Source organism: Labeo rohita, chromosome 5 (genome assembly GCF_022985175.1).
Source record: "Labeo rohita strain BAU-BD-2019 chromosome 5, IGBB_LRoh.1.0, whole genome shotgun sequence".
Classification (NCBI taxonomy): domain Eukaryota; kingdom Metazoa; phylum Chordata; class Actinopteri; order Cypriniformes; family Cyprinidae; genus Labeo; species Labeo rohita.
In genome coordinates, this window is record NC_066873.1 from 29,742,900 (window position 1) to 29,767,107 (window position 24,208).

Sequence of the window (24,208 nt, forward strand, 5' to 3'; positions counted from 1 at the left end):
TGTGAAAGACACGATAATGGAAGAAGGGAGTTTGAGGAAAATGTGAAATGAGTTTTAGTGAGTCAGAGAGAGAGACGGTGGGGTGCTTAAGGGAACATCTCTGGTTCCTTAGGAAGCCGACTCCTTTACTAACTAACAGAGAAGGACTAGCACTTCTCACTCACAGCAGTAAAGACAGACAGAAAGAGGAATATAACAAGTACGGCAGAAAGTTGTACGAAACAGAATGTAAGTGAGAGGCAGAAACAGGTGATTGAAATATACAGAGATGATCCAACAAAGAAAATAAAACAGACAGAAGGGAGAGAGAGAAAGAAAAATATGCTTTTAAGGCGGTGGGTGATAAATCACAGTAACGCCACTTTTCTCTGGTGTCTTTCTCTCCAGAGATAACAGCAGTGATATATCTAATAAAGATGAAGAATCTTGTTTAGTAGAAGTTTTGATTTAGTTTTAGTGTGTTCAAGTGTGTTAATAAGTAATAAGCAATAATCCAGCACTGCAATTTGTTTTTGTTTTGCTAAGTGCTCACTGTAGTTGTTTGTTAATAAGCGACGACGCCAGTGTTCTCTCAGCAGACAGTTCTCAGACACGTTCTCTAATCTACCACGTTTCTATTGATATATCAAAAAAGATTAAATCAGAGAGCTTTCTGACCCTGCATAAACAGCAACGCAACTACCACATTCAAGGCCCAGAAAGGTAAGGACATTGATAAAATAGTCCATGTGACATCAGTGGTTTAACCTTAAAGGGGTGCTATTATTCTTTTTCCTTTTTGAATTTTAGTCAGTGTGTGGTGTCTATCTTTGGGCATAAAAAAGATCCACAAAGTTACAGATCTCAAAGTCCACTCCAAAAGGATATATTTCATTTAAAAAAAATAAATCCCTTTGGACTCCTTTGGACTACAACGTTTGTTTTCCGCATGCAATGATGTCACAACGCGGCAATTAGAATATCATTAAAATAAATCCCGCCCACGGAAATTCAAATTGTTGGAGGGAGGGTAGGGTCGATGTGGGGGATTAGCCTAACTTTAGCGATGCAGCGTGGAGAACCGCTTCAGCGAGCCTCAGCGTAGCGGGTATAAACACAAGCATTGGCTAGAGAGGCCGCTTTAGAACTGTAACGTGCCGCAGACGTGTGCAGTACAGGGGGTCGAAACACATGCCGGTTGCGCGTCAGATCCGTAATGCACCCCAGATGTGTGCAGTGTGTGGTAAGAAATTTATGCATCATACAGTGTAGATAGCTTCACTTATAACGCGAGTGTTTTTTAAAATGCATAAACTTGCACTAGAATAGGCTAGGCTAATCAGTGATGATGCTCTTTGATAATGCTAGGCTGCTTTTAGCCTTATGCTGGGAAAAAAACTAAGTATGAAAATAATTAAATACATTTGCACGATAATATCATGTATTGGTGATCTCACAGGCTGATGATAGGACCCAACACTACTGTAGCATATTATTTACTCACCCTCCATGCGTCCTAGGTGTATATGACTTCCTTCTTTCAGACGAATGCAATCGGAGTTATATTAAAATTTATTCTGGCACTCCCAAACTTTATTAACCCCCCAGAGGCCTCCTGATGCGTTTTTGTACGAAAAATATCCAAATTTAAAATGTAAGATTTTGTTTAATCTAGCTTGTGCTAACAGCTGTACATGGAACTTGCTTTTTTGACAAGGGGCGTGGCAGTACTGAAACACCGTCTAAGCTGTTCGGCAATCGCAACGCAGTGGGACAGCTAGCCAATCACAACACATTTTGTTTTTCGGTAGGCGGGCCTTCATTAAACCCAGAACTATTTGAGCCTTATGTGCCAGGCTGGGAGAGATGTATTGTAATAATATAAATCATGTTAAAAAAAAAATGTTTTTTGAACCACCAAGCATGAAAGCATGTTCTAGTACACCCCCAAGAAAAATCAAGAGCATAACAGGACCCCTTTAATTTTATGAAGTTACGAGAATACTTTTTGTGCACGAAGAAAACAAAAATAACAACTTTATTCAAAGACTGCAGGAGCCGGCGTTCTGACTAGGGCTTTCGGAATCGAACACGATTCCGATTCCTGGTTTTGGAATCAATGGGACTCGATTCAAAGAATCGATTCTTAGCTGTCGTTTTCGATTCTTTTTCAATTCTTGTTTTTTAGATTAGAGGAACTGTAGAGAATAAGCTCGTAGAAAGTAGCCTTCTTATAATATGAAGCTTTGCAATACATTTCTATATCTCTGATTGATTTTAAATTGTAACTTTGTCTGTATTGCCCATTAAATTAGTCATAGCCAAAATAAAACAAAATAACCAGAACATTAACAACACTGATATAAGAGCTTGTGGTTTATCTGTCAATCAGATGCGCTCTCAGCGCTTTCCTTTGGAACAGGGGTGCCCAACCCTGTTCCTGGAGATCGACTTTCCTGCAGAGTTTAGTTCCAACCCTAATCAAACACACCTGTCTGTAATTATCAAGTGCTCCTTCCGATCCTAATTAGCTGGTTCAGGTGTGTTTGATCAGGGTTGGAGCTGAACTCTGCAGGAAGGTTGATCTCCAGGACCAGGGTTGAGCACCCCTGCTTTAGAATTATCATTGGCTGATAGAGGCGAATTAATGGGTGCCTCTCAAATGGAAGGCTGCACTCTCAAACTCAGATGAGCTCAGTACTGACTTGCTTTCTTTCAGTTTATTTTCTTTCAGCCGAGATATGCAGGTTGAAGGTTGAAGCCTTCAACAAAGGCACTCATAGGCTTTGTTGAACTGAAAACGGCACTGAATGAGGTGTCGATTCCCCTTGATGGGAGTGATTCCAACCTTTGGAATCAACTCTCAATTCCTCGGAATCAAGAAACCGATTCTTTTTTAGAATCAATTCTCAGCCCTACACTCTTATAAATAAAGGTTGCAAAGGGGAGATTTGCAGTGATGCCATAGAAGAACAATTTTTTTGTTCCCTGAAGAACCTTTCAGTGAACAGTTCCTAAAAGAAACATTTTAAAGAACATTTAAAAAATCTAAAGAACCTTTTTTGACTATAAAGAAACTTCTCTGCCTTTGAAAAGTTCCATGGATGTTCAAGGTTCTTCATAAAACCATTGATGCCAATAAAGAACCTTTATTTTTAAGAATGTAGTTCTGATGTAGAATGTCCATCTCTTTTAGTTCAGAGCTATCCCTTTAAGACTTACATTTCCGTTTCAAATGAGCAAATAGCCCACAATAGATACCTAATATCCGGATGAGTACATCACATACACTATTTATCGAAACAGTTCACTGTTTAGCCGAGTTATTTCTGCAAAATCGGATTTCATGAGTTAAGCGGTTTTGTGACATCACAACTGGCACATCTGTGCACCCCCTCCCCCATAACTGTCCTCACCGTGTTTCAAAACAAAGTGACGCCCATGAAAATTCTTTGCAGAATGATCTCGGCTTCTAATGGACTCGATGTACTAATGATGTGCACCATTTTCACAGCACTTGACATTGTACCTCAGCACTTCAGATTAAAGCTGATCTTTATACAAGCCAACTTTGTGAGTGTATATAACCACAGTACGGAGGAGTAATAATCATTAGCGTCTGCTCTTGTAAAGTCATTGTATTTACCCTTGGGCAAGATTTCCAATTATGTTTGCTTTAATAGTCTTCCACACTTGTCTTTTTCTCTCTTAGGACCATGGCTTTCCTGTGTTTACTGTTTTCTTTGTAAAGAAACTCCTCTGCGTTGTTATATAAGCAAACATTTAGGGAATAAGCAGCGCTGATTTTTGATCACTCCAAAATTAGAGAGTAATAAACATAATATTTCCAGCAATATCCAGAAACGTTGATGAAATTTGATCTGAAAAGAGAATTCTCTGCACCTGCAGCCATAAATCTATATTTGAATACATTTCTGAGGCAAATATTCAACCTAAACATTTTTCAATATTAGCCAGTGGTAACATGGGGCAATAAGCATGCTGATTAGGTAAAAGTGAGACGTTTACATTGTTTTGAAGTCCAGGACGGTGTACTCAGGCCAGTCGATGTAGCAGACCACCCTGCCGGGCAGCTGGTCCGTGTCGGAGTAGTAGTATTGGGGGAAGGCCAGCAGGAGAGCCAGTACCCAGATGACCCCGATAACCACCTTCGTCTGGGTTGCAGACATCCTCTGCTGCAGGGGGTGAATGATGGCCATGTATCTGCGGACGAAAAAGACAGATGTGCTGAAAGCTCCACATCTTGTGTTTTTTTTCCAGTTGAACAAAAAGAAAATGAATAAAATGGAATATATCCTCTAAAAATATACCCTCTAAAAATGTACACAGGTGGGTGTTTTTTTTTTTTTAACTAAGCTGCTGGGTCATATTTAAGGCTTTTATTAAATTTTGGGTTATTTTTTCTACTCAACTGCTGGGTTGAGCCTGTCTACGCTGAAACAACTTAGCTGCTAAATTACAGTCAGAGCGCTGGGTGTTTGCTTGGGAGAGAGCGGTTCTGAGCGCCGCCGATTTGGTGCACTTCAGCAAAATAAAGGTTTGTATACATTTTATTTAATTTATAAAGTCTTTACTGTGCTGTAAATTATATTATTTTACAGAGCACAGCAGCGGTCGTTTTTCATAATGGAAACGCCTTTTGCAACATAAGATGATTTTATTCAATATAATAATTAATTTAATTTATGGGCAGGTTATGGAGTCAGTCATTGAACCTTCAGCTACGAGTGAAATGCAGCTACGAGTGAAATCCCCTTGGCGAACAGCAGCCCATCACAGGCTTAGATTTTGCAGACACACCGGCGCTAGAATTAGCACTATTTCGATGAAAATGATCACAGAGAGCGGTTAAATACACTTAAATTAAAATGCTACTTTTAAATGTTACATTTTTTATTTAAGAAATGCTTGTTAAATGAGTTGAAATGTATATAATATTGTAAACTATGCTGTATTCACTGAAGTAAATTAAATTTGTCTTATATTTTTGTCTATGAGTGCTCTTGCTTAGTAATAAATGTTCATATTTTGATTATTGCTGTTGATTCTATAATTCTGTGTGTGATTTTTAATTTCCATCCTATTTTAAGCCAGCAATATAATAGTTTTTAAACAATAGTTGACTTAAATAAAACAACCCAGCATGTTGGGTAAAAACATTTAACCCAACCAGCTAGGTCAAAATAACTCATCATGTGTTCTGTCCAATATTTACCCAGTGCTGGGTTGCCAAATAACCCAAGTTGAGTTGTTTTTAACCCAGCATTTTTTTTTTTTTTTTGAGAGTAATTTTTCAAAATAGAGTAAAAATTTTTATTATTAAAACAATTAAAGGAAAATTATACCCAATAATGCAAATTTGCTAAAACTACCTACCCTCAGGCCATCAAAGATATACATGATTTGAAGAAATTTAACATTACATTATACAGCTGATAAAAACATTGCAATAATCCACCAGTAATTGGTGAGTTGGGCTACTTTAACACTGTTGCCACGGGTTGTTTTTTCAAGTCTGCGAGTTGAAGTGACCCCAATAACGTGATAGCCCCTGGAATGATAATTTTACCAGGGGAACCCTGCCAAAAATGTGTATTTTACCCCCCGGAATGCGATTTTTACCGGGGGAACCCCCTTGAAATGCACTTGGGCTACTTTTGCGCTAGTTTTGAGTAGCAATCGGGCGGGTTTCGTTGGGAAAACCTGGCAACCCTGCCAGTAATCCACGCGACTGCAGTCTATCAGTTAATGTCTTTTGAAGTGAAAAGCTGTGCGTTCACAAGAAACAAATCCATCATTAAGACATTTTAACGTTAAACCATTGTTTCCAGCTAAAATACGAGTCCTCACTAAACAATATTGCTTTCTCCAATTAAAAAGTCAGTCGATTATTATTTATTATGGACTCACAAACACGCAGCTTTTTGTTTCACAAGACATTAATTAATGGATGGAGTCATGTGGATTTCTTTGATGTTTTTATTAGCTGTTTGGACTCTCATTCTGACAGCACCCATTCAGTACAGAACATCTATTGTTGAGCAAATTTAATGCTTAATTTCTCCAAATGTGTTTTCTTTTAATGCACTTTTGTGATTCAGTAAATATTGTGTGTACTAAATGTTTTCGTTCTGGTTAAGGAAAACATATTTTTATGTAATCAGATCAGTTAAAGTTGGAAATGCTTTCATTAATTTGATGTTAATTGAGTTCTTTTAAGTCTTAATTATTAGTTTCATTAAATAGCATTCATAATAGCAAAAGTATTTCTAATAGCAAAAAATAATTTTCTTATCTCCAACAAAGAGAAACTCTTCAAAGAGAAAAGAGCGTGTTCGCTTTCCTTTGAAAACTGTATGTACGCAAATTAAGACACACTGTCTGCTTGTGGATTTGGCTGTCAGCACACATTTCATTCTATTTAAACCACTCTTATTTTCCCGCTGTGATCTTCATTGACACTTTGCAGCTTGGGTTGTGCTTGAAAGCATGAGATATTGTCCTGCTCTGCACTCTCAGCAAGTTAAGCTGTCAACACATCAGTGATTTCATCACATCCACATCCATCCACACACACACACACACACACACACACATATATCTCTGCCCAGTGCACAAAGATCTCAGTGTTATCTAAGCTAAATCCTCTTAAATCATTTGTTCCAATATGGAGCTGTATCATTATAAAACCGAATGAAAATGCCCAGAGAGTAAATCCCCCCACACAACTTACTGATCTATTGAGCATCTACAATAGTGGATTTGTGTGGTTTTAGATTTGGGTTTGTGCCTTAATACAACAGACTAGTGTATCACTATGATACACCATGAAGCTCTGCAATAATAAAGAAGATATGTATGCACAGTGATTATACACTTGTGGCAGGGTTTATTTAACTTATTCATTTGGAGCTGATAGAATCCTTCCAGAACTTCACGTACCTCTTTCTGACATTGAGATGGTATTAAAAGCCAGGCTATGTCAGCATTTTATCTGAAGAGTAAAACATTGCTTTGTTTCCCTCAGTACCTGTGTGCAATGTGTGGCCTCTACTAAAGCTGAGAACCAAGATTTTAATGGTTCTCAGCTTGAAACATACAGTACAACCAGTGAAGTCTAATGCTTGAGCGAATGATTCTCATGAGCTGTTTCATTTTAGTGAATTACAAACAATTATAAATCATTTGGAACCGTTTCTCAATTAATCTGGCTAAACCGCTATTCAGAAATTTTCAGTAGGCACTCAAACTAATTTCACCAAGGTCCAACCACTTTAAAAAGTACTTTATATTACAAAAGATAAAATTTTTGACCAAAAGCCAAAAATATATGCCTAAATTGAAAATAAGAATGTGACTTTCCTTGAATATGTGATCTGTTAAGCGTCATACACAACAGATAGTTGTGTTATCATATGTCATTGAAAAGCATAATTGTGTCATGTAGACCAAACAATATACCTAAGTACATGTAAACAGTGTACATATGCAGCTTTTGGGGCCACAGTTTGGTTTGTAGCATTTACCAAACATTAGTAAACCCTAGCAGATTACATACATTTATTTAAAGTAGGTGTCCTCAAACAAGCCCAAACTTAACATAACACACTGTGTAGTTCTTGAGTTCCACAACAATTATTTCAAATCGTATTGTGTTACAAATAATCTTTATCTGTCAGTTTTGATTGAATAAGCTATAAAATTTCCTTCCTGTTCTATTTTCAGATGTCAAGAGAATAACATAATGGTTTGTATTTTGGAGACAAGGTATAAAAAGAATATCTATGACACAAGCTGTTTTCAGTCCACTGAATTTATTTCCTCCTGATTATTTTCTTTTTACCTTTGTATTCCACTGTAACAATATGAAAAAAGGCAGCATTTGCGCATTTGTGGTCTGCTCTCCCAATTTAATATCCAATGAATAATTCACTGGATTGCTCTAAGAATCTCTAAAAATCCTCCAAAAGTCCAGGATATTTTTACACGGATGTTTTAAAATGTAATTGTCTTCCCTTTTTACTTCTGATCCCTATTAGGAGCATTTACTGGAATGTTTCTAAAGCAGGCAAATAAAAATGGTGAAAATCACTTAGCATTCAGTTAATTAACATTTTTGATTAAGCCAATGTATGTTACATAATACAGACGTATATTACTACAGTGATATTTAAAGGGAACCTTGGGTATTAAGACTTGTATGGCTTAATATAATGTAAAAGATATCTCTTACTAAAACATGTAGTATAAAACCCATGAAAGATTTACACGATTTTAATAAATCCACAATGTTTTATTATTTGGATTATGTAGAAAGGTTGCACTCTGTGAGCTACTGATACTGTCTGTTGCCATTTTTATCAGAACAATTTGTAATACACAGCTTTAAAAATAGAATACTGATAGGATGCCACATTGTGCGGCCTTTGGTTGTTATTTTCAGTTGAAGGGCAACAAGAGAAGCGATGCAAGTCTTCACTGCTTTCTTATAAAATAGGAGAAAAGAATGGGAAGATGCCCATGGATGAATAAAACTTCCTAACGACCCACGTCTTTGTTCTCTCTACTTTAGCCCCAAGGCCTCTGAGGTTTTTAGTAGACGACAGCTACTGAAAGAGCTCACAAATGATGTTAAAACGTTTATGCTTGTCATGAAGCCGCAGCCACTGAAGGAGTTTCTCAGTGCGGATTTCACTTGATATCCTGGGCGTTTAGACTCTTTGTGGGGAAAACTGATGGTACGGCATTTGGTTTAAACCTATGCTTATATCCATCACCACCTGGAAGATCTTTCAGTAGCTGTGGTCATTGTATCAGTATTTTATTTTGTGAGTTGTGTATTCTGAGGTGTGTTGCGTAGTTCAATGCCAGTAGCTCACAACCCTGTTGAAAAAACAGCATATGCTGGTTAGTTATGGATTTTGTTTTGCCATTTTTTCAATTTTGGACAGTAGACATAGGACAGGAAGCAAGTGGGAGAGAGGGGGGTGGGATCAGGAAAGGTCCACGAGGCGGGATTTGATCTCGGGACACCTGAAGCGCAACTATGCCATATGTCAGCGCGTTGCCCACAAGGTTAACGGCACCGACAGGTATGGGTTTTTTTTTTTAAATATAATGTAAATGTAAATATAATGTAAATCTTTCATGGGTTTTCTACTAGAGACACCATTTACATTATATTAAGCCATACAAGTCTTAATACCCAGGGTTTCCTTTTAACACACCTGTAATATTGCTGGGGAAATAATCAAGCTTTTGGGATTATTTGATCTGCTGAAAGTAATTTGTTTGTGCTTTTACACTTTTAAATTTCCTTTTAATAATCCATTTTAGATTGACTGATCAGTCAGATTGACAGCTCTTGCATTGACTATTCACTATAAAATAGCACACAACTGCAAGAGGAGCGCTCATTCATCCAGAATGTTATTATTTATTTTCTTTATTCTTTGTTTACACATCTAAGTAGTTCTTATGTTCAAGTATTCAAGTCATTGTCATATATGCAGGATTTTTCATCTTTACCACATAAAAACTATTTTGTCTCAGAGATTTCTGTTCCTTTTTGTTCTAAATAATAACAAAGACTTGGATATATACCAAGACGGTGCATAATATCATGAATGGGAAAAAGTGCAGTGTGCAATGTGCAATATGGTAATTTCAACATTTACTGTCATTGCAGTCCCATGCAAAGCATGCTGGAAACTACAGATCTACTCCCCAGTTAGTTATAGTAAAAATGATTTGTGTAGTCCCAACAAAAATGATTAATTGATTATTTTAACAAAGTCATTTGTAATTAATTTTCTTTTGAGTGTATTGCATGGGAGCCCGTTTCTGCCACTGAATAAAAAATGTAAAAGAAAAAAGGTAATTGCGACTTTTTTTCTCACAATTGCGAGTTTACATCTCATGATTCTGATTTCCTTCTTGCAATTGCAAGTTTACATCCTGCAATTCTGACTTTTTTTCTCACAATTGTGAGATAGAAACTTTAAAAAGTCAGAATTGCGAGATACAAGTTATAAATACTTGTATAAAGTATCATAATACGAGTTATGAAGTCATTGCATGATAAAAACTCTGGGGAAAATTCTGGAAAAAGTCACAATTGCCTTTTTATTTTTTATTCAGTTGCAGGAACGGGCTTCCAAAATATTGTGTATTTATGTCTTTAAAAAATAACTAATATATTTCTATAATATATTTGTCAAGAAGAAAAAGTCAGTCACATGGTTGGCCACTACTGTCAAATGTGCAGACAGACCAGCATCAAGAACAGCCGTAATCCCCAAAACACAAGTCACTCATGTGACCGATTCTGCAGATTTCCCTAAAAGGTGAGCAGTTTTGCACTGCCAGTTATACCCATATCCCAGCATTTTGCAACAGAATTGCATTTATAATTTCCATTTCTTCTTCAAATTCAGAAGAATTGCTTATGATAATCAAGAAGAGTAAACAGAAGGAGAATTTTTAATTAACTTCTGATTCCCATTCGTCTGGTCTCATCTGACTACATAATCTATTTTACTATATTAACTCCAGGCATGGCAGTAATGGTGTCTTTTGTGACACCCTCCCTACAAATCCAATGTTAAGCAGAGCTCTTGATAAGGTTGACTGGTTCACTTTTATTTCTTTATTAGAAAATTGACTCTCTATCTCTTTCAAAGTGACTACTGGACTCTCTCAGTGACTTCATTAATAAGTCTTCTTATGGTTTCTGCAGAGAGTTTTAAGCAACCAACTTTTCTAACAAGTATACCCACAGGACATTTAAAAGTTTGGTTATTGTTTTGCACTTTTTATTCCTTCCCCTGATTAAACTTATTTTCAATCAGTCTCTAACTCCTGGAATGTTCAAGTCTTAATATTCACCACAGCCCTTTAGATTCACAACCTGAATAATGATCAATTTATTTAAATAAATCATAAGTTCAGGCCAATTGTTAGGCAGTTGTGTCCTTGTTGAGACAATTGTTTTTAATTGGTGTAAATGTATTGCCCTTGCATGGACTGAATATTTCATGGTTAAGAAAATAAACAAATAAATAAATAAACAATGTGACATTGAAAAATCTGTCAACGTTTGCTCACCCTTATTTAGTTCTAAACTAAGATGACTGGCTTTTTTCTGTGGAATACAAATCTTTGCCCTTTTACTTTTTAAAGGCATGTATTGCCATATAATAAAAGTGAAAGCAGAAGACTAGCTACAAAATGACACTTCTTTTGACAACTTCTGAAGCAATATGACAGCTTTGTGTGAAGAACAGATTGAATTTATAGTTATTCACTGAACAGCTCTGCAGCGCTTGAAGCAAATATTGCACCACTGACTGCAGTGATGTTTGGTTTTGCAAAACAAATTGTATCTGGGAATTAAGTTTCAACCCACCGTTTTTGCAGTCCATATGACTTTCGAAATACATTTTTAGAGCTTCTAGGAGAAGGGACCGTTACCAAATCATCTTTTACGGGTGTTTTATAGTGCATTTTATCATTTTGGAGTTTGACAGATCAATCCCCATTTTTCATTATTTCTGTTCGTATGGGTTTAGAAAAATAAGGTTGAGTAAATGATCATAAAATTTTCATTTTGGGATGAACTATAGCTTTGAATTTCCTTGTGCCTCAAAGTATAAAAATAAAACATCAAAGAGAATAAAACGTCAATTTGCCAGTTGTAATTCAGCAAAATGAGAGAACTTCCACTGCACTGACAATGGGAAAACCTTACAGCTAAACCACCAGCAGGCACATACACACACACAGACACAAGCGTATAAGTGATGGACAATCAGATTTTTTCCCATGAATTTGTTTTCAGCCTCTCCAGTCATGCTCAGTTAAAGTGATATGCTGAAGGACAACGTGATTACACAGTGCCAGCGAAGATGAGTGAGTAATGAGGAACTGACAATAGACTCATGGCACAGTCTCCAGCAGGTGAAGAGGTCAGACGCAGCACCGACATACATTCAAGCACATCTGTTTGACATAAGTGGAACTCAGGGCAAGAGATCATCGGTCTGGGCAGCGCAGGGCTAAATCAATGACGACAACATGCTAGAGGGAGCAGAGACGGACAGTGCGGTTACACAATTTGATGCTTGCAGTGCTTTTCCTTCAAGTTTAGCTTCTGTCTGGTAATTTGATTAGGAATCTTATTCCTGCCACACATGACAGTTTAAACCTCTAAGCCGTTTGTCATTTCACCAACACACAAATGCTATTTAGCATCCCTTTACAGCTCGACTTTGAGGAGTCTGTGCTTGTCAGCACCTTCACATGTTTTTAACACAAGAAATAAAATAAGGAACTCAAAACAGCTGATAAGTGAGACAAGTGAGATTGTGAGAGGTTATATTTGGACAGAAAGGCAATCGTTTGTTGCTACTAAAGCACGTAGCACAATTATGTCACACACTGCAGCTCAACCGAAGTGATCTGTCTGCAGAGAGGTGACAGCCTTGCTGCTGTTTGTGAATGTACACCCGTCTGCATGTGTTAACAAAGCAACAATGACTCAACCAGAGCAACAGAGCTGAAATCTGGGCAGGAAAACACATCAGCCAAAGTGCCTAATAGAGTTTGTATTGGAATGATCATCTATAACTGGGTTTTACTTAAGGACTTTTATACTCTTAGGCAAACTAAAGATCACTGTTCAAATTGAGGGGGGGGTCCCGGACCTCCCATAAGCATTAAGTGTTTTTCAATAAAAATATAATACTTCAAACATAAAACTAGTGAAAATGAAAAGATTCGATTGCTGTATTAAATTTAGACCTGCTCACGTTAAATCATATTTTATTTGCGCGTTTTTACAGCGTTGCGAATTATAACCAATCACACACGAGACTATTGAGTTTAGAATGCAGTGGCCAATCAGAGGCGTTCAGAACAGTCATTGCTGAAACCTTGAGTTTTGTTCAGACTGAAACTCGCGAATTCCCTCATCATAAGCAACAAAGTGCAGATGTACGAACTATGTAAGTAAGAGATTTATTTATCATACAGTGTATGGACAGCTTTATTGATTATAGAGGAGTTATGAGTGCTTAAACACTAGCTAGACTGACTGGTCTCATTTAGAGTGCGTTCTTTCACTGCGTGATTCAGTCTAATAAAATTAATTTTCCCAAAATTCATAATATGGGAGCAGAAAATGTATATTTATATAATTTCATATAGTTAATCAATATCACATGGAGAGTGCCCTTTTTTGTGCAAAAATCACAGATGTAATTGATTTTAACAGTTAAATAAACTGGAAGTTAATATTAAGAGACTTACGTTTTAGACACCATATTGCCTATTTTTGCACTATTTCGCCAACAAAAATCATTCCAAACACAGCCACTTCATTGTTTTGCGTCTCTAAACAACATGACGGTGTTTTGTTCCTGAATGAATCAACCATTTAAATGATTCGGTTGTAATTCCACATTTAAAGTACCTTTTCGTTTTTTTAATAATGTTAAATACTTGCATTCAACTTTTTAGGATTAAAATATTAAAACATTTTTCATGCATTTGCAACTGCAGGTTAAATGCATTCATGTCCTGCATTAAACAGTGGGTAAATACATCTAAATGCCTATTCCTCTATATTGAAAACATGAAGTTTGTTGATAATTATTTTATTTGTGTGATAACAGCCTAAAATGTCTTATTATTCTAAGTGACTTTATTGATTAAATATAAGAATTGACGCAAAAGATAATGCACACTTTCAAAAAACAGAATGGCTTTATAAAGGTTAAAAAATGCCCACAAAAGGTAAAAAAAATCACTTTAAACTTGTTTGAAAATACTAATTTCCTCACCTAGATATTTAATTCTTCTTTGCTTAGTGATTGTTTCGTACACCTAATTCACGGATCATCATAAATAAATGTTGAAATCTAATTATAATTTATAGATATATAGTGTTAATTTTGACAGCAAATTTTTATTTAGTCTTAGTTTTTTAAACTAAAATGCCATTTGGTTTTAGTCATATTTTAGTCATCTTAATTGTTTTTAGTTTTAGTATAGATGTAGTCGACTAAATATCACAAGATAGTGTAATGTTTTAATTAAGCATTTCTCTAAAATTACAGAACTCATTGTATAGGTTTGATATTAAGTTTTTATCATGATAGACAGATTTAACTCCTGTGACACACAACAAGCCTTTATATTAAAATGAAATGAAACCACTTCTCATAAAGAAACAAGAACATGGTCTCAATAAAATACCAATGGTTATATAGGCTAATTATGCATTCTTTATAACATCTTTTTACCATGTTCTTCATTCTTTCAAGCAGACATATTTATATAAATAAATTTAAATTAATTTGTATTAGGGCTACTAAGGTGATTCAGTCACTTTTATTAACATCAATGCCACAGACAATAGCAACTAAATTAGGCTGCTGTCCCTTTAAAACCGAATGGACAGATGCAATGTACTGATACGTGTCCGATATTCTCCCAACTGTTTACATTCACCTATTCATGTAACCAAGTGTGTTAAAATAAATACTTGTCAAAATGGACAATTCAACATCATTTTGAGTGCATTTCTCCGTTCATGATATGCGAAAGAGTACTCGTACGCTATGTGAGAGGTGCTTCTTCGGTGTCTGCGCTCAGAAAACCGGACCTAATTTAGTTCTCTTTTGCGTCGTCAAATTTATCCATATTTCTGCTCTTTTCTTATGCCCAGATATTGACATTTTTGAATGTTTTATAAGATGTGCAGCAAATGTATGCTAGCTTATGTCCTGCAGAATTCATAACCATGCAGCAGATTCGTTCTGAATTAATCTCTTCCCAAATCGTCCCTCTCACATTTTCGTCTCATTTTTATTCATTGATGAAAATGTCAATCGATTTTCGTTAAAATGAGTTTTTTTTGTTACAAAATTTACAACAAAATTTATTCGTCAACAAAATTAACACTGTAGTTATATTATATGTATGATTTAAAAATAAATAAATAACATCTCAAAAATATAATAAAAATGTTTTTTATGACTACTTATTTGAATGTGCTTTTTATTACTACTTATTTGAATGTCTTAGATCCTCGCTAAATGGATTATAGAAAAGAAAAAAATGTAGGGCGGAGTTTTGGTTCTATCCAGTTGTTGATTGGATGAAGGCAAATCTGAATGTGATCTTGCAGTCAATTGCAAGAAAGGGGCGGGTTTAAGCAGATTAAATGATTGGTGAAGTATGTTGTTTGACTGGAAGATCTAGCTAAAATATTTTAATTTTTAAAAGTTAAGGGGAAAAATTAAAGGGATAGTAATGGAAGCCCGTTCCCGCCATTTGCTTCTTTTTATCTTGCAATTTAAGTCCAGTTTGTAAGTTTATATCACGCAATTCTGTGAGAAAAAAAGAATTGTGAGATAAAAACGTGCAATTAACTTTATTTTTTATTTTGTGGTGAAAATAGGCTTCCATAGATAGTTCACCCAAAATTCAAAATTCTGTCATTAATTATCCAAACCTGTAAGACCTTTATTCATCTTCTAAGATATTTTGATCAAATCCGAGAGCTTTCTGACCCCTGCAACTGATACATTCAATACCCAGAAAGTTAGTAATGACAAGGATAAAATAATCCATATGGCATCAGTGGTTTAATTGTAATGTTATGACGCTACATGAATACTTTGTGTGCGCAAAGAAAACAAAAATAACAACTTTATTCACTTTATTTCAGACACAGGAGCTGGCGTTCTCACCTACAACGTCCATCTCTCTTATTTCATCATCTGCATATTCTGGTTCAAATAAGTGGGGTGGACAAAAAATTGCAAGTCATCCTCTATGTCGAAATCTTCAGACATGTTTATGTACAGTGTGCGTCGTCTTCTGCTTATAAACAAGGCGCAGAGCATCCGGGTTGTACGTCAGAGCGTAAAAAGTATCCTTGTAGCTTCCTGATATTACGTTTGAACCACTGATGGACTATTTATTGATGTCTTTAACTATCTTTCTAAGCCATAAAACATATCAGCTGGATTGCTGGCAGGGTCAGAAAGCTCTCGGATTTCTTTAAAAATATCTTAATTTGTGGTCTAACAGGTTTGGAATGACATGAGGGTGAGTCAGTAATGACAGAATTTTAATTGTTGGATGAACTATCCCTTTAAATACATGGAAGATTTGTTCACAATATTATAAATAGCACTTAGAAAATAGATATAGGATGCATTTTTATTTCAACCTGACTTTAACTGATTCATCTAAAGCAATTTGAGGTTTGTCAGAAACCATTCTGAGAATGCTAATTAAATGTTATTTATACATTATATCTTTAGGCATAATTCAATTTTCAATTCTCCTATTGCCCATTACTTGATAGTAATCAAATCACTGCCTGACAGAAATCACTTAAAACTGGCGGAAGATAAAACATGCTAAAACTCTACTGAAACATCCTACTCCCAGAAGTGCTTAATGAAAAGCTCTAGTCTCTAAATGTCTTCTTTACAAGAAAAATCAAGGCATTCGCTCTGAGTTATTTGTTTGTAAACCCAAGATTAATGTGCTGTGTATGCTTCAAATGTTTGGATAGAATGTAATCTCGGCTTGCTCTTTTTCTCAAAAGAATCTTCCAAAGATAAATAACCCATTAGTACACTGATAAGTATTTCCTCTATAAGGACCTGAACGCACACAGCGCAGTCTTCCCCTGACGCCTGCCCTCCATCTCCAACACGGGTCTCTCAGGTAATAGAATTTTAAAGAAGTTCATGTTTCTGCATGTAGATAAATGAAAGCAGGCGCAGTTTTTGAAAATTAGCTGTGTTGTGTCAAAAGGTTGGAAAAATGACATCTTAGAATTAGAACAGGGTGATGAGCGGTCAGACATTACCTGAAATCTAGGCCCTCTTGTGAATAATCCCTTATGCTACACATGGTAATTGAATGAAGAAACCAGGCAGACACAGCACTCTTACAATTACCTCATCACCACTCAACCACACACACACTAAAGTAATTAAGATTTCCAAACGATGACTTGGGAAGGTTTTGAGCAGGATGATAAATAACTATCATCTATCATATGACATCACACACAAATGACCTCTGCCTTCTAATGCTCCAATAATTCCTAATATGGACCTGAAAAGAGCTAAAACATTATGTGTTTGGATTGAAGGCAGTACTAATTACTGCTAATCATTACACAATTATTAGCAAAGCACAACTATTAATAACCACAGTTTGTAAAAATCACATTTAATTAATTTTGTCATTTCATGTGAATATCAACATGTGTAGGCTTAATATTCAGTCAGTCAATGTCTGTGACATTGCATTATGCTGAATACCAAATCCTTTGTGTGTGTTTGTCAGTGAGGGATTTTGGACACATTCATATTTTTAGATTTGTGAAATAAAAATACTATTTTTAAAGATAAAAGATAAATTAGCTAGACCCTTGGGGGTATGAAGCCTTAGCATTAATAGCAACTTATCAGCATTTTCTGTTATTTTTATTTTTTTTATAACACATTGGCTAATGCATCATCATACTACACATGCTAAATATATCTAAATATGTTAATAGTAAATACACATTGTTTTAAAGGGGATCATCTTTAGTTTTACCCCACCATAGCTACAGTTAATGCTGTAAAACCGTAATACATTGATATGGAAATTATTAATCAGTGAAAAGTGACCCCAGTCATCATTTGAAAGCTGAATAAATGGGCTTTCCATTGATGTATTGTTTGTTAGAATAGGACAATATTTAGCCGAGATACAACTATTTAAAAATCCAAATATTGAGAAAATCACCTTTAAAGTTGTCCAAATAAAGTTCTTAGCAAAGCAAAAATTATGTTTTGATATATTTATGGTAGGTAAATTTACAAAATATCTTCATGGAACATGATCTTTACTTAATATCCTAATGATTTTTGGCATAAAAGAAAAATCGATCATTTTGACCCACACTATGTATGGTTGACTATTGCTACAAATATATCCGGGCTACCTATGACTGGTTTTGTGGTCCAGGGGCACAAATATGCATCAGGAAAGCAGGAATCTATTCTATGTGACCACAATGGTGGCCAGTTATTTTCCACAATCGGGAGGAAACTACCATGGCTATTTTTGTAAGGGGCTGCTTAAAGAAACTAACTAATCATTTAAATTCTTGTATTTTATGTACTTTATATTTTGTACATTTTAACAACAATACGCGCAAAGAAACGCAAGGTTTCCTCACACTCACTGTTGAGATCCGCGCGTATTACGCGTGCCACAGTGTGAATGGAAACGAATGGAAACTTACCTGTCGAGCGCAATCGCAGTCATTGAATATATGGAAGCGAAGACGGCGGCTATGGGAAAGAAGTTGTGGAATCGGCAGTAATAGAGTCCGAAATACCACTCATTGTGCACGGAGTAGACAAAGTTTATAACGGTGTTGAATGCGGACATTGACGCTTCGGCGAACGCCAAGTTCACTAGGAAATAGTTCGTCACGGTTCTCATGCGTTTGTGCGCCAAAATGATCCATATCACCGTTACATTGCCCACCACGGAGACGATGACAATTGTGCTGTAAGCCACTGCCCAGAGCACTATCCTCCAAACCGGTTGCACAAACTGGTTCCAATATATCTCGGTTTCATTCTGTGTGGTGGAGTTGTTTGTCCAGTTACTTTGGAAGTCAGTGGAAGTGATGAGCGAATCCATTCCTATACTGAGGAAAAAAAATATTGTGTTGAATGTGATTAAAATATTAAGTTTTTGTTTGCCTGAATGTCGTATTAATGTTCAATCGACCATGTCTCCTTTTGAGAAAAAGTCAAATAATTCAGTTTCATGACGCAAAAAGAGTTCCGATTCGTGTCTCTCAGTTGAATTCAATGATAAGGAAGGATGAGCCGTGTGTTTTTTCAACGAAGACAAGAGAACAGATCGCAACGCTCTGCTCCTTCACTTTTCCTCATCACGAAACCAATTTTAGCTCTCCGTTACACGCACCTCACTGCTCTGAGCGTCGCTGCCAAGTGCGCAGCGCGTGCCAAAAGAGAAGTCGCGCGCACACATGAGCAGATGCTGTGAACACGCGCTTCTGAGAGAAAACGAAGGGGCTCGTCCTTTCAAATACAGTTGCTGTTTTTTTAATTAATGCGAAATACGGGTAATCTGCATGTGTGATTCAGAACGCGCCAGGTGTGCCACGCAGGTTGGAAGATGACGTTTGGACGCGCGCAGATGCTGAAACAAAACGTGTCATTTGAAATAATTTCTTTTTATTTTAATACGAATTATGATTCATCCGGAGCTCACCTTGTACTCACGTTGGAAGATTCTGTGCGGTTCTTTCAGTTTGGACAGAGAATAGTTATGATAACGATGTCAGTTATTTGGTATGATGCTTTTTGCCAGTTCCTCTCCACTTATTAACCTATCCCAACTCATTTCAATTTGACACAAGTAGTTCAGTAAAAGCTCACGGTCCCCACCTGGTGGTTCCATCTCAGTTCGTGTTAAATTTAAACTCAATCTGTCAGTCGGTTAAAACAATGCATGATAGACATTGCTGTAGAGTAAATACAATTTTATGATTTTGTGTTTGGGCAGCCTCAGAATCATTTGGAACACTGACTGCAAACCAGCATTTGCCCGGCGTTGATGCGGTACCTCACTGATGCTCTCAGTAGGCACAAATCCCTACATCCATGTTCCAACATTTAGTGACAAGCCTTCCCAGAAAAAAATAAGCTGGTTGCAAAGGAAGGGATTAATGTTTTTTTTTTTTTTTTTTTTTTTTTTTGGCATGTTTTATATGTTTAACGAGAAGCAGGACCATCAGCAAGGCCAGATCCTACCGCTGTGTCATGCAACCTGACATGCTGTTCCATTTGTTCCTAAACATTTTTCTTGGGGTGCTGCATGGGGAAAAGCTTTGTGGAGATCTTTTAAATTCTTCAACATCAGACACAGTAAATTACAGACATTGCTTGCTTTGTAGAGGATGTTCTTATTCTTTCTGGGCATAATTTCACTGTTATCATTCAGCATACAGAACACACACATTTTTAAAGTGTATGTGTCCATGTAACAAGGGACGTTTTGATGCTGGATGATTCAGAGTAAGCCCAGGGAGCTGCCCTTTACAGAGCAATTTTTCAGCATTTTAGTGAATCACTCCTTCAACCAACACTGCTATGGGCATTTATTTTCTTTATTTATTTTGGGGGGGATTTTTATAGAATAGAAGGGTTGGCTTTTTTTTTTTTTTTTGGGTGATCATCTGAGTAGCTGTCTTTTTTTGCTGTGAGGTGTTGTTAATTGCTTTGTTTCTTTCTGCATTCAAAGTGACTGGTTTCTGTAGCTCTCTGTAATGATTTAAAACAACCCTCTTTTTTAGATAATCACACACTAGAGGAAAGATTTATGGTGCTATCTTCTTTTCACTATTAGAGTTAGTTTGTTTTCTTCTTGTGTAAAAAAAACAATCCATAACTCAACAAAAGTACTGGAGGCATGCAAATTATGTTGTTGTGGACCTCTTTTATGATAATCAATTCAATGGGTTTAGGAGGGTTGGAAAGCACATCACATGCATTACCTGAATTGCAGATTCCTCCAAGAACCTCTCTGGGACTTAGAGAAGCATGTAATTGTGATGTGCTGTGGCAACTCATCAATGTTAATTAGCTATGTATCATGACAGCATCTGGGATGCAAACATCTAATTTCACCTACACATATGAGTATGATTTCCTTAATAGTTTCCTTAATAGTAATACTTAATAGTTTTTTTGTTTTTGTTTTTTTTTTGCATTATTATTGTTTTGTTGTTGTGTAAGATATTTTCTTTTATTAAACCGACCAAGGTTATCTTGAGGAAATTGGATCACTCAAAAGATTGAATGCAATGCAGAAAATATAGCTTGGCAATCCTTTTAATGCTCTCGTCTTGTGTGTACTCTACCTTTTGATCATAGCAACATAATATCCTCTGGCAAGAAGCTCTGCTCAACAAATCAAGATTTGGCTTGACCACTGGTTGTCGACAAGAAAGAAATCAGAAATTTAATTTCACACACCAACTGTCATCCTCATGGGTCACATTTAATGTACCATGTGAGAAAAAGAGTAAAAGAGAGGGGCTACAATCTGCTCAATGCTGGAGGACCTTCATTCATCTTAAAAATATCCCGACCCTTATAAGCTCAGTGGCTCTCGATACATCTGGACATGTGTGCAAGTGAATTCAATACTTCAAATAAAAATGAATAAGTGCTTTGTTTATTATTGTACATCTATCCAGTATTGCAACAGTGAACTGAATTTAACAGAACATGGAATGGCAACTTTGTTGTTAGTAATTGGATGTAAAGTAACTGCTAATAGATTTTTTGTTTCACAAGGGAGAAAGAAATAGACATTTTTCAAAGTTTTTGAGTGTTAATTTCTTCATCTTTTTCTCAAACTATGAAATATTGGCTAATTAAAAGTGTTTTGTCGATAGACCTTGGTCAGTGTAGCGCCTTAATTCATTTTAGACAGGGATGAAAATGAGGCTGTAAGGGACAGAAATACAGTCATTTATTGGACTGTACTGTTGTTTAACAAGCTAACGATTATTTAGTTGATGAAAAGTCTTTCAGAAAACAAAAAAAACAAAAACAAATAAAAAGAAACTTTTACTAGACTTTTACTATTGGTGTATTCAATGTAGCATCTAACCTGACTAATGTGTAAAGTTAAATGGTTCAGAGGCTTGTAATAGTTGTTCATGATTCCTATGTTTGCCTGAACAGTTAAACTGCCCACTGTTCTTCAGAAAAATCCTTCAGGTCCCACAAATTTGAACCCTTTCCAACAATAACTGTATGATTTCAGGATTCATCTTTTCACACTCAGGACATCTGAGGGACTCATACGCAACTATCACAGAATGTTCACACTGATGCTTCAGATAGTAAAAACGCAATGCGTTAAGAGCCGTGGGGTTGAAAACTTTTTGCATTTGAAGATAAGGATAAATGTAACTTATTTTGTCTTCTGGGAAACATGCAAGTATCTTCTGTAGCTTATGAAGGGCAGTACTAAATGAAAAAAATATGATATGATATTTAGGAAAAATAAGAAAAATGTACACATCTTCATTCTGTTCAAAAGTTTTCATCCCTGGCTCTTAATGAATGTTTTTTTCTTCTCGAGCATCAGTGAGCATTTGAACCTTCTGTAATAGTTGCATATGAGTCCCTCAGTTGTCCTCAGTGTGAAAAGATGGATCTCAAAATCATACATTCATTGTTGCAAAGGGTTCAAATACACAAAAATGCTGAAAACCAAAGAATTTGTAGGACCTAAAGGATTTTTCTGAAGAACAGCGGGCAGTTTAACTATTTAGGACAAACAAGGGACTCATGAACAACTACCACTAAACAAAAAAACAAACAAACAAACAAAAAAACTGTGGATCATTTAGGCAGGAACACAGTGTTAAGAAATCAAGCATATGTAAACTTTTGAACGGGGTCATTTTTTATAAATTCAGCTATTATTTTCTACATTTAAACGTCTTTTATGTTAAATATAAAGTTTTGTATGATCTCTCTTTTTTTGGTAAAATAATTAACATTTTGCAGATTCTGCAAGGTGTACAGTATGTAAACATTTTACCTCAAATGCATGCCATTAATTTATCTATTAAAATATTGATTGTATCCTTAATGGTGCAAACCTATGCTATATTGCACCTATTCACCTTTCACAATTTTAAAAAGATCATCTAGAGGCCTGCAGTGAAAAGCTGGAGAGTTTAGGCAGGACTGTGAAGAATTTTGAAAAATGTAATTACAACCACAAGCTACCTGAAAGATAATCAACGTTGTGAGCACGCTGTGTATGTGAACTGGAAAAATAAATAGGATTTTCTGTGAACCACTGATATAATGCCATAAAGAAGTGAACAACAAGTACTTCTGAGGATTAAAGCTATTGTGACACATCTTAGAGAGATATTTTCTTTCCTGGGCATATTTAAGAGGCTTTAGTTCTTCAAGCTAGACAAACATGTCTTCTTTTATAAAACAGATCATCAACTGGCTGCCATAAGCTTGTAAAGTCAAAGGATGTGTCAAGACATCACATGTTTGATGGGAATTGCACTCAAGCATATTTCCATGTCTCTTTTCAGTTTCTTTGTTGCTTGTTAGAGACAAGCGGCATATTCCATTTTATTAATCTATAAAATAAACAAGATTTAATTAGGCTACCTATAAATATAGCTAAGGAGCTTAACAAGATAAACATTATTAGTAATAATATATAAAAAAGCAAATCTATCTATCTATCTATCTATCTATAGCCACAAACATTCATTGCCAAAGAAGCTGGCTGTTCACAGGGTGCTGTATCCAAGCACGTTAACAGATAGTTGAGTGGAAGCAAAAAGTGTGGAAGAAAAAGACGCACAACCAACCAAGAGAACCGCAGCCTTGAGAGGCTTGTCAAGCAAAATCGATTCAAGAATTTGGGTGTACTTCACAAGGAATGGAGGTCAAGGCATCAAGAGCCACCATACACAGACGTGTCAAGGAATTTGGCTACAGTTGTCGTATTCCTCTTGTTAAGCCACTCCTGAACCACAGACAACGTCAGAGGCATCTTACCTGGGCTAATGAGAAGAAGAAATGGACTGTTGCCCAGTGGTCCAAAGTCCTCTTTTCAGATGAGAGCAAGTTTTGTATTTCATTTGGAAACCAAGGTCCTAGAGTCTGGAGGAAGGGTGAAGAAGCTCATAGCCCAAGCTGCCTGAAGTCTAGTGTTAAGTTTCCACAGTCTGTGATGATTTGGGGTGCAATGTCATCTGCTGGTGTTGGTCCACTGTGTTTTTTGAAAACCACCTGCACCTGTTTACCAAGAAATTTTAAAGCACTTCATGCTTCCTTCTGCTGACCAACTTTTTAAAGATGCTGATTTCATTTTCCAGCAGGATTTGGCACCTGCCCACACTGCCAAAAGCACCAAAAGCTGGTTAAATGACCATGGTGTTGGTGTGTTTGACTGGCCAGCAAACTCACCTGACCTGAATCCCACAAAGAATCTATGGGGTATTGTCAAGAGGAAAAGATGAGCTGATGAGCAGATGAGCTGAAGGCCACTGTCAAAGAAACCTGGGCTTCCATACCACCTCAGCAGTGCC

General features: G+C 36.2%; 1 protein-coding gene across 1 annotated transcript in view; it reads right to left on the reverse strand.

Annotated features, from left to right (window-relative positions):
* Positions 1-19,086, reverse strand: part of tacr1a (tachykinin receptor 1a) — a 50,816-nt gene extending 31,730 nt beyond the window's left edge. Inside the window, exons 1-2 of the mRNA XM_051110671.1 lie at positions 18,326-19,086; positions 4,009-4,203 (exon numbers count right to left, since the gene is read on the reverse strand). Coding sequence (XP_050966628.1) covers positions 4,009-4,203; positions 18,326-18,732 — 602 coding nt within the window. The 5' untranslated portion in view covers positions 18,733-19,086. The remainder of the gene's footprint in view (positions 1-4,008; positions 4,204-18,325) is intronic.
* Positions 19,087-24,208: the final 5,122 nt, after the last annotated feature.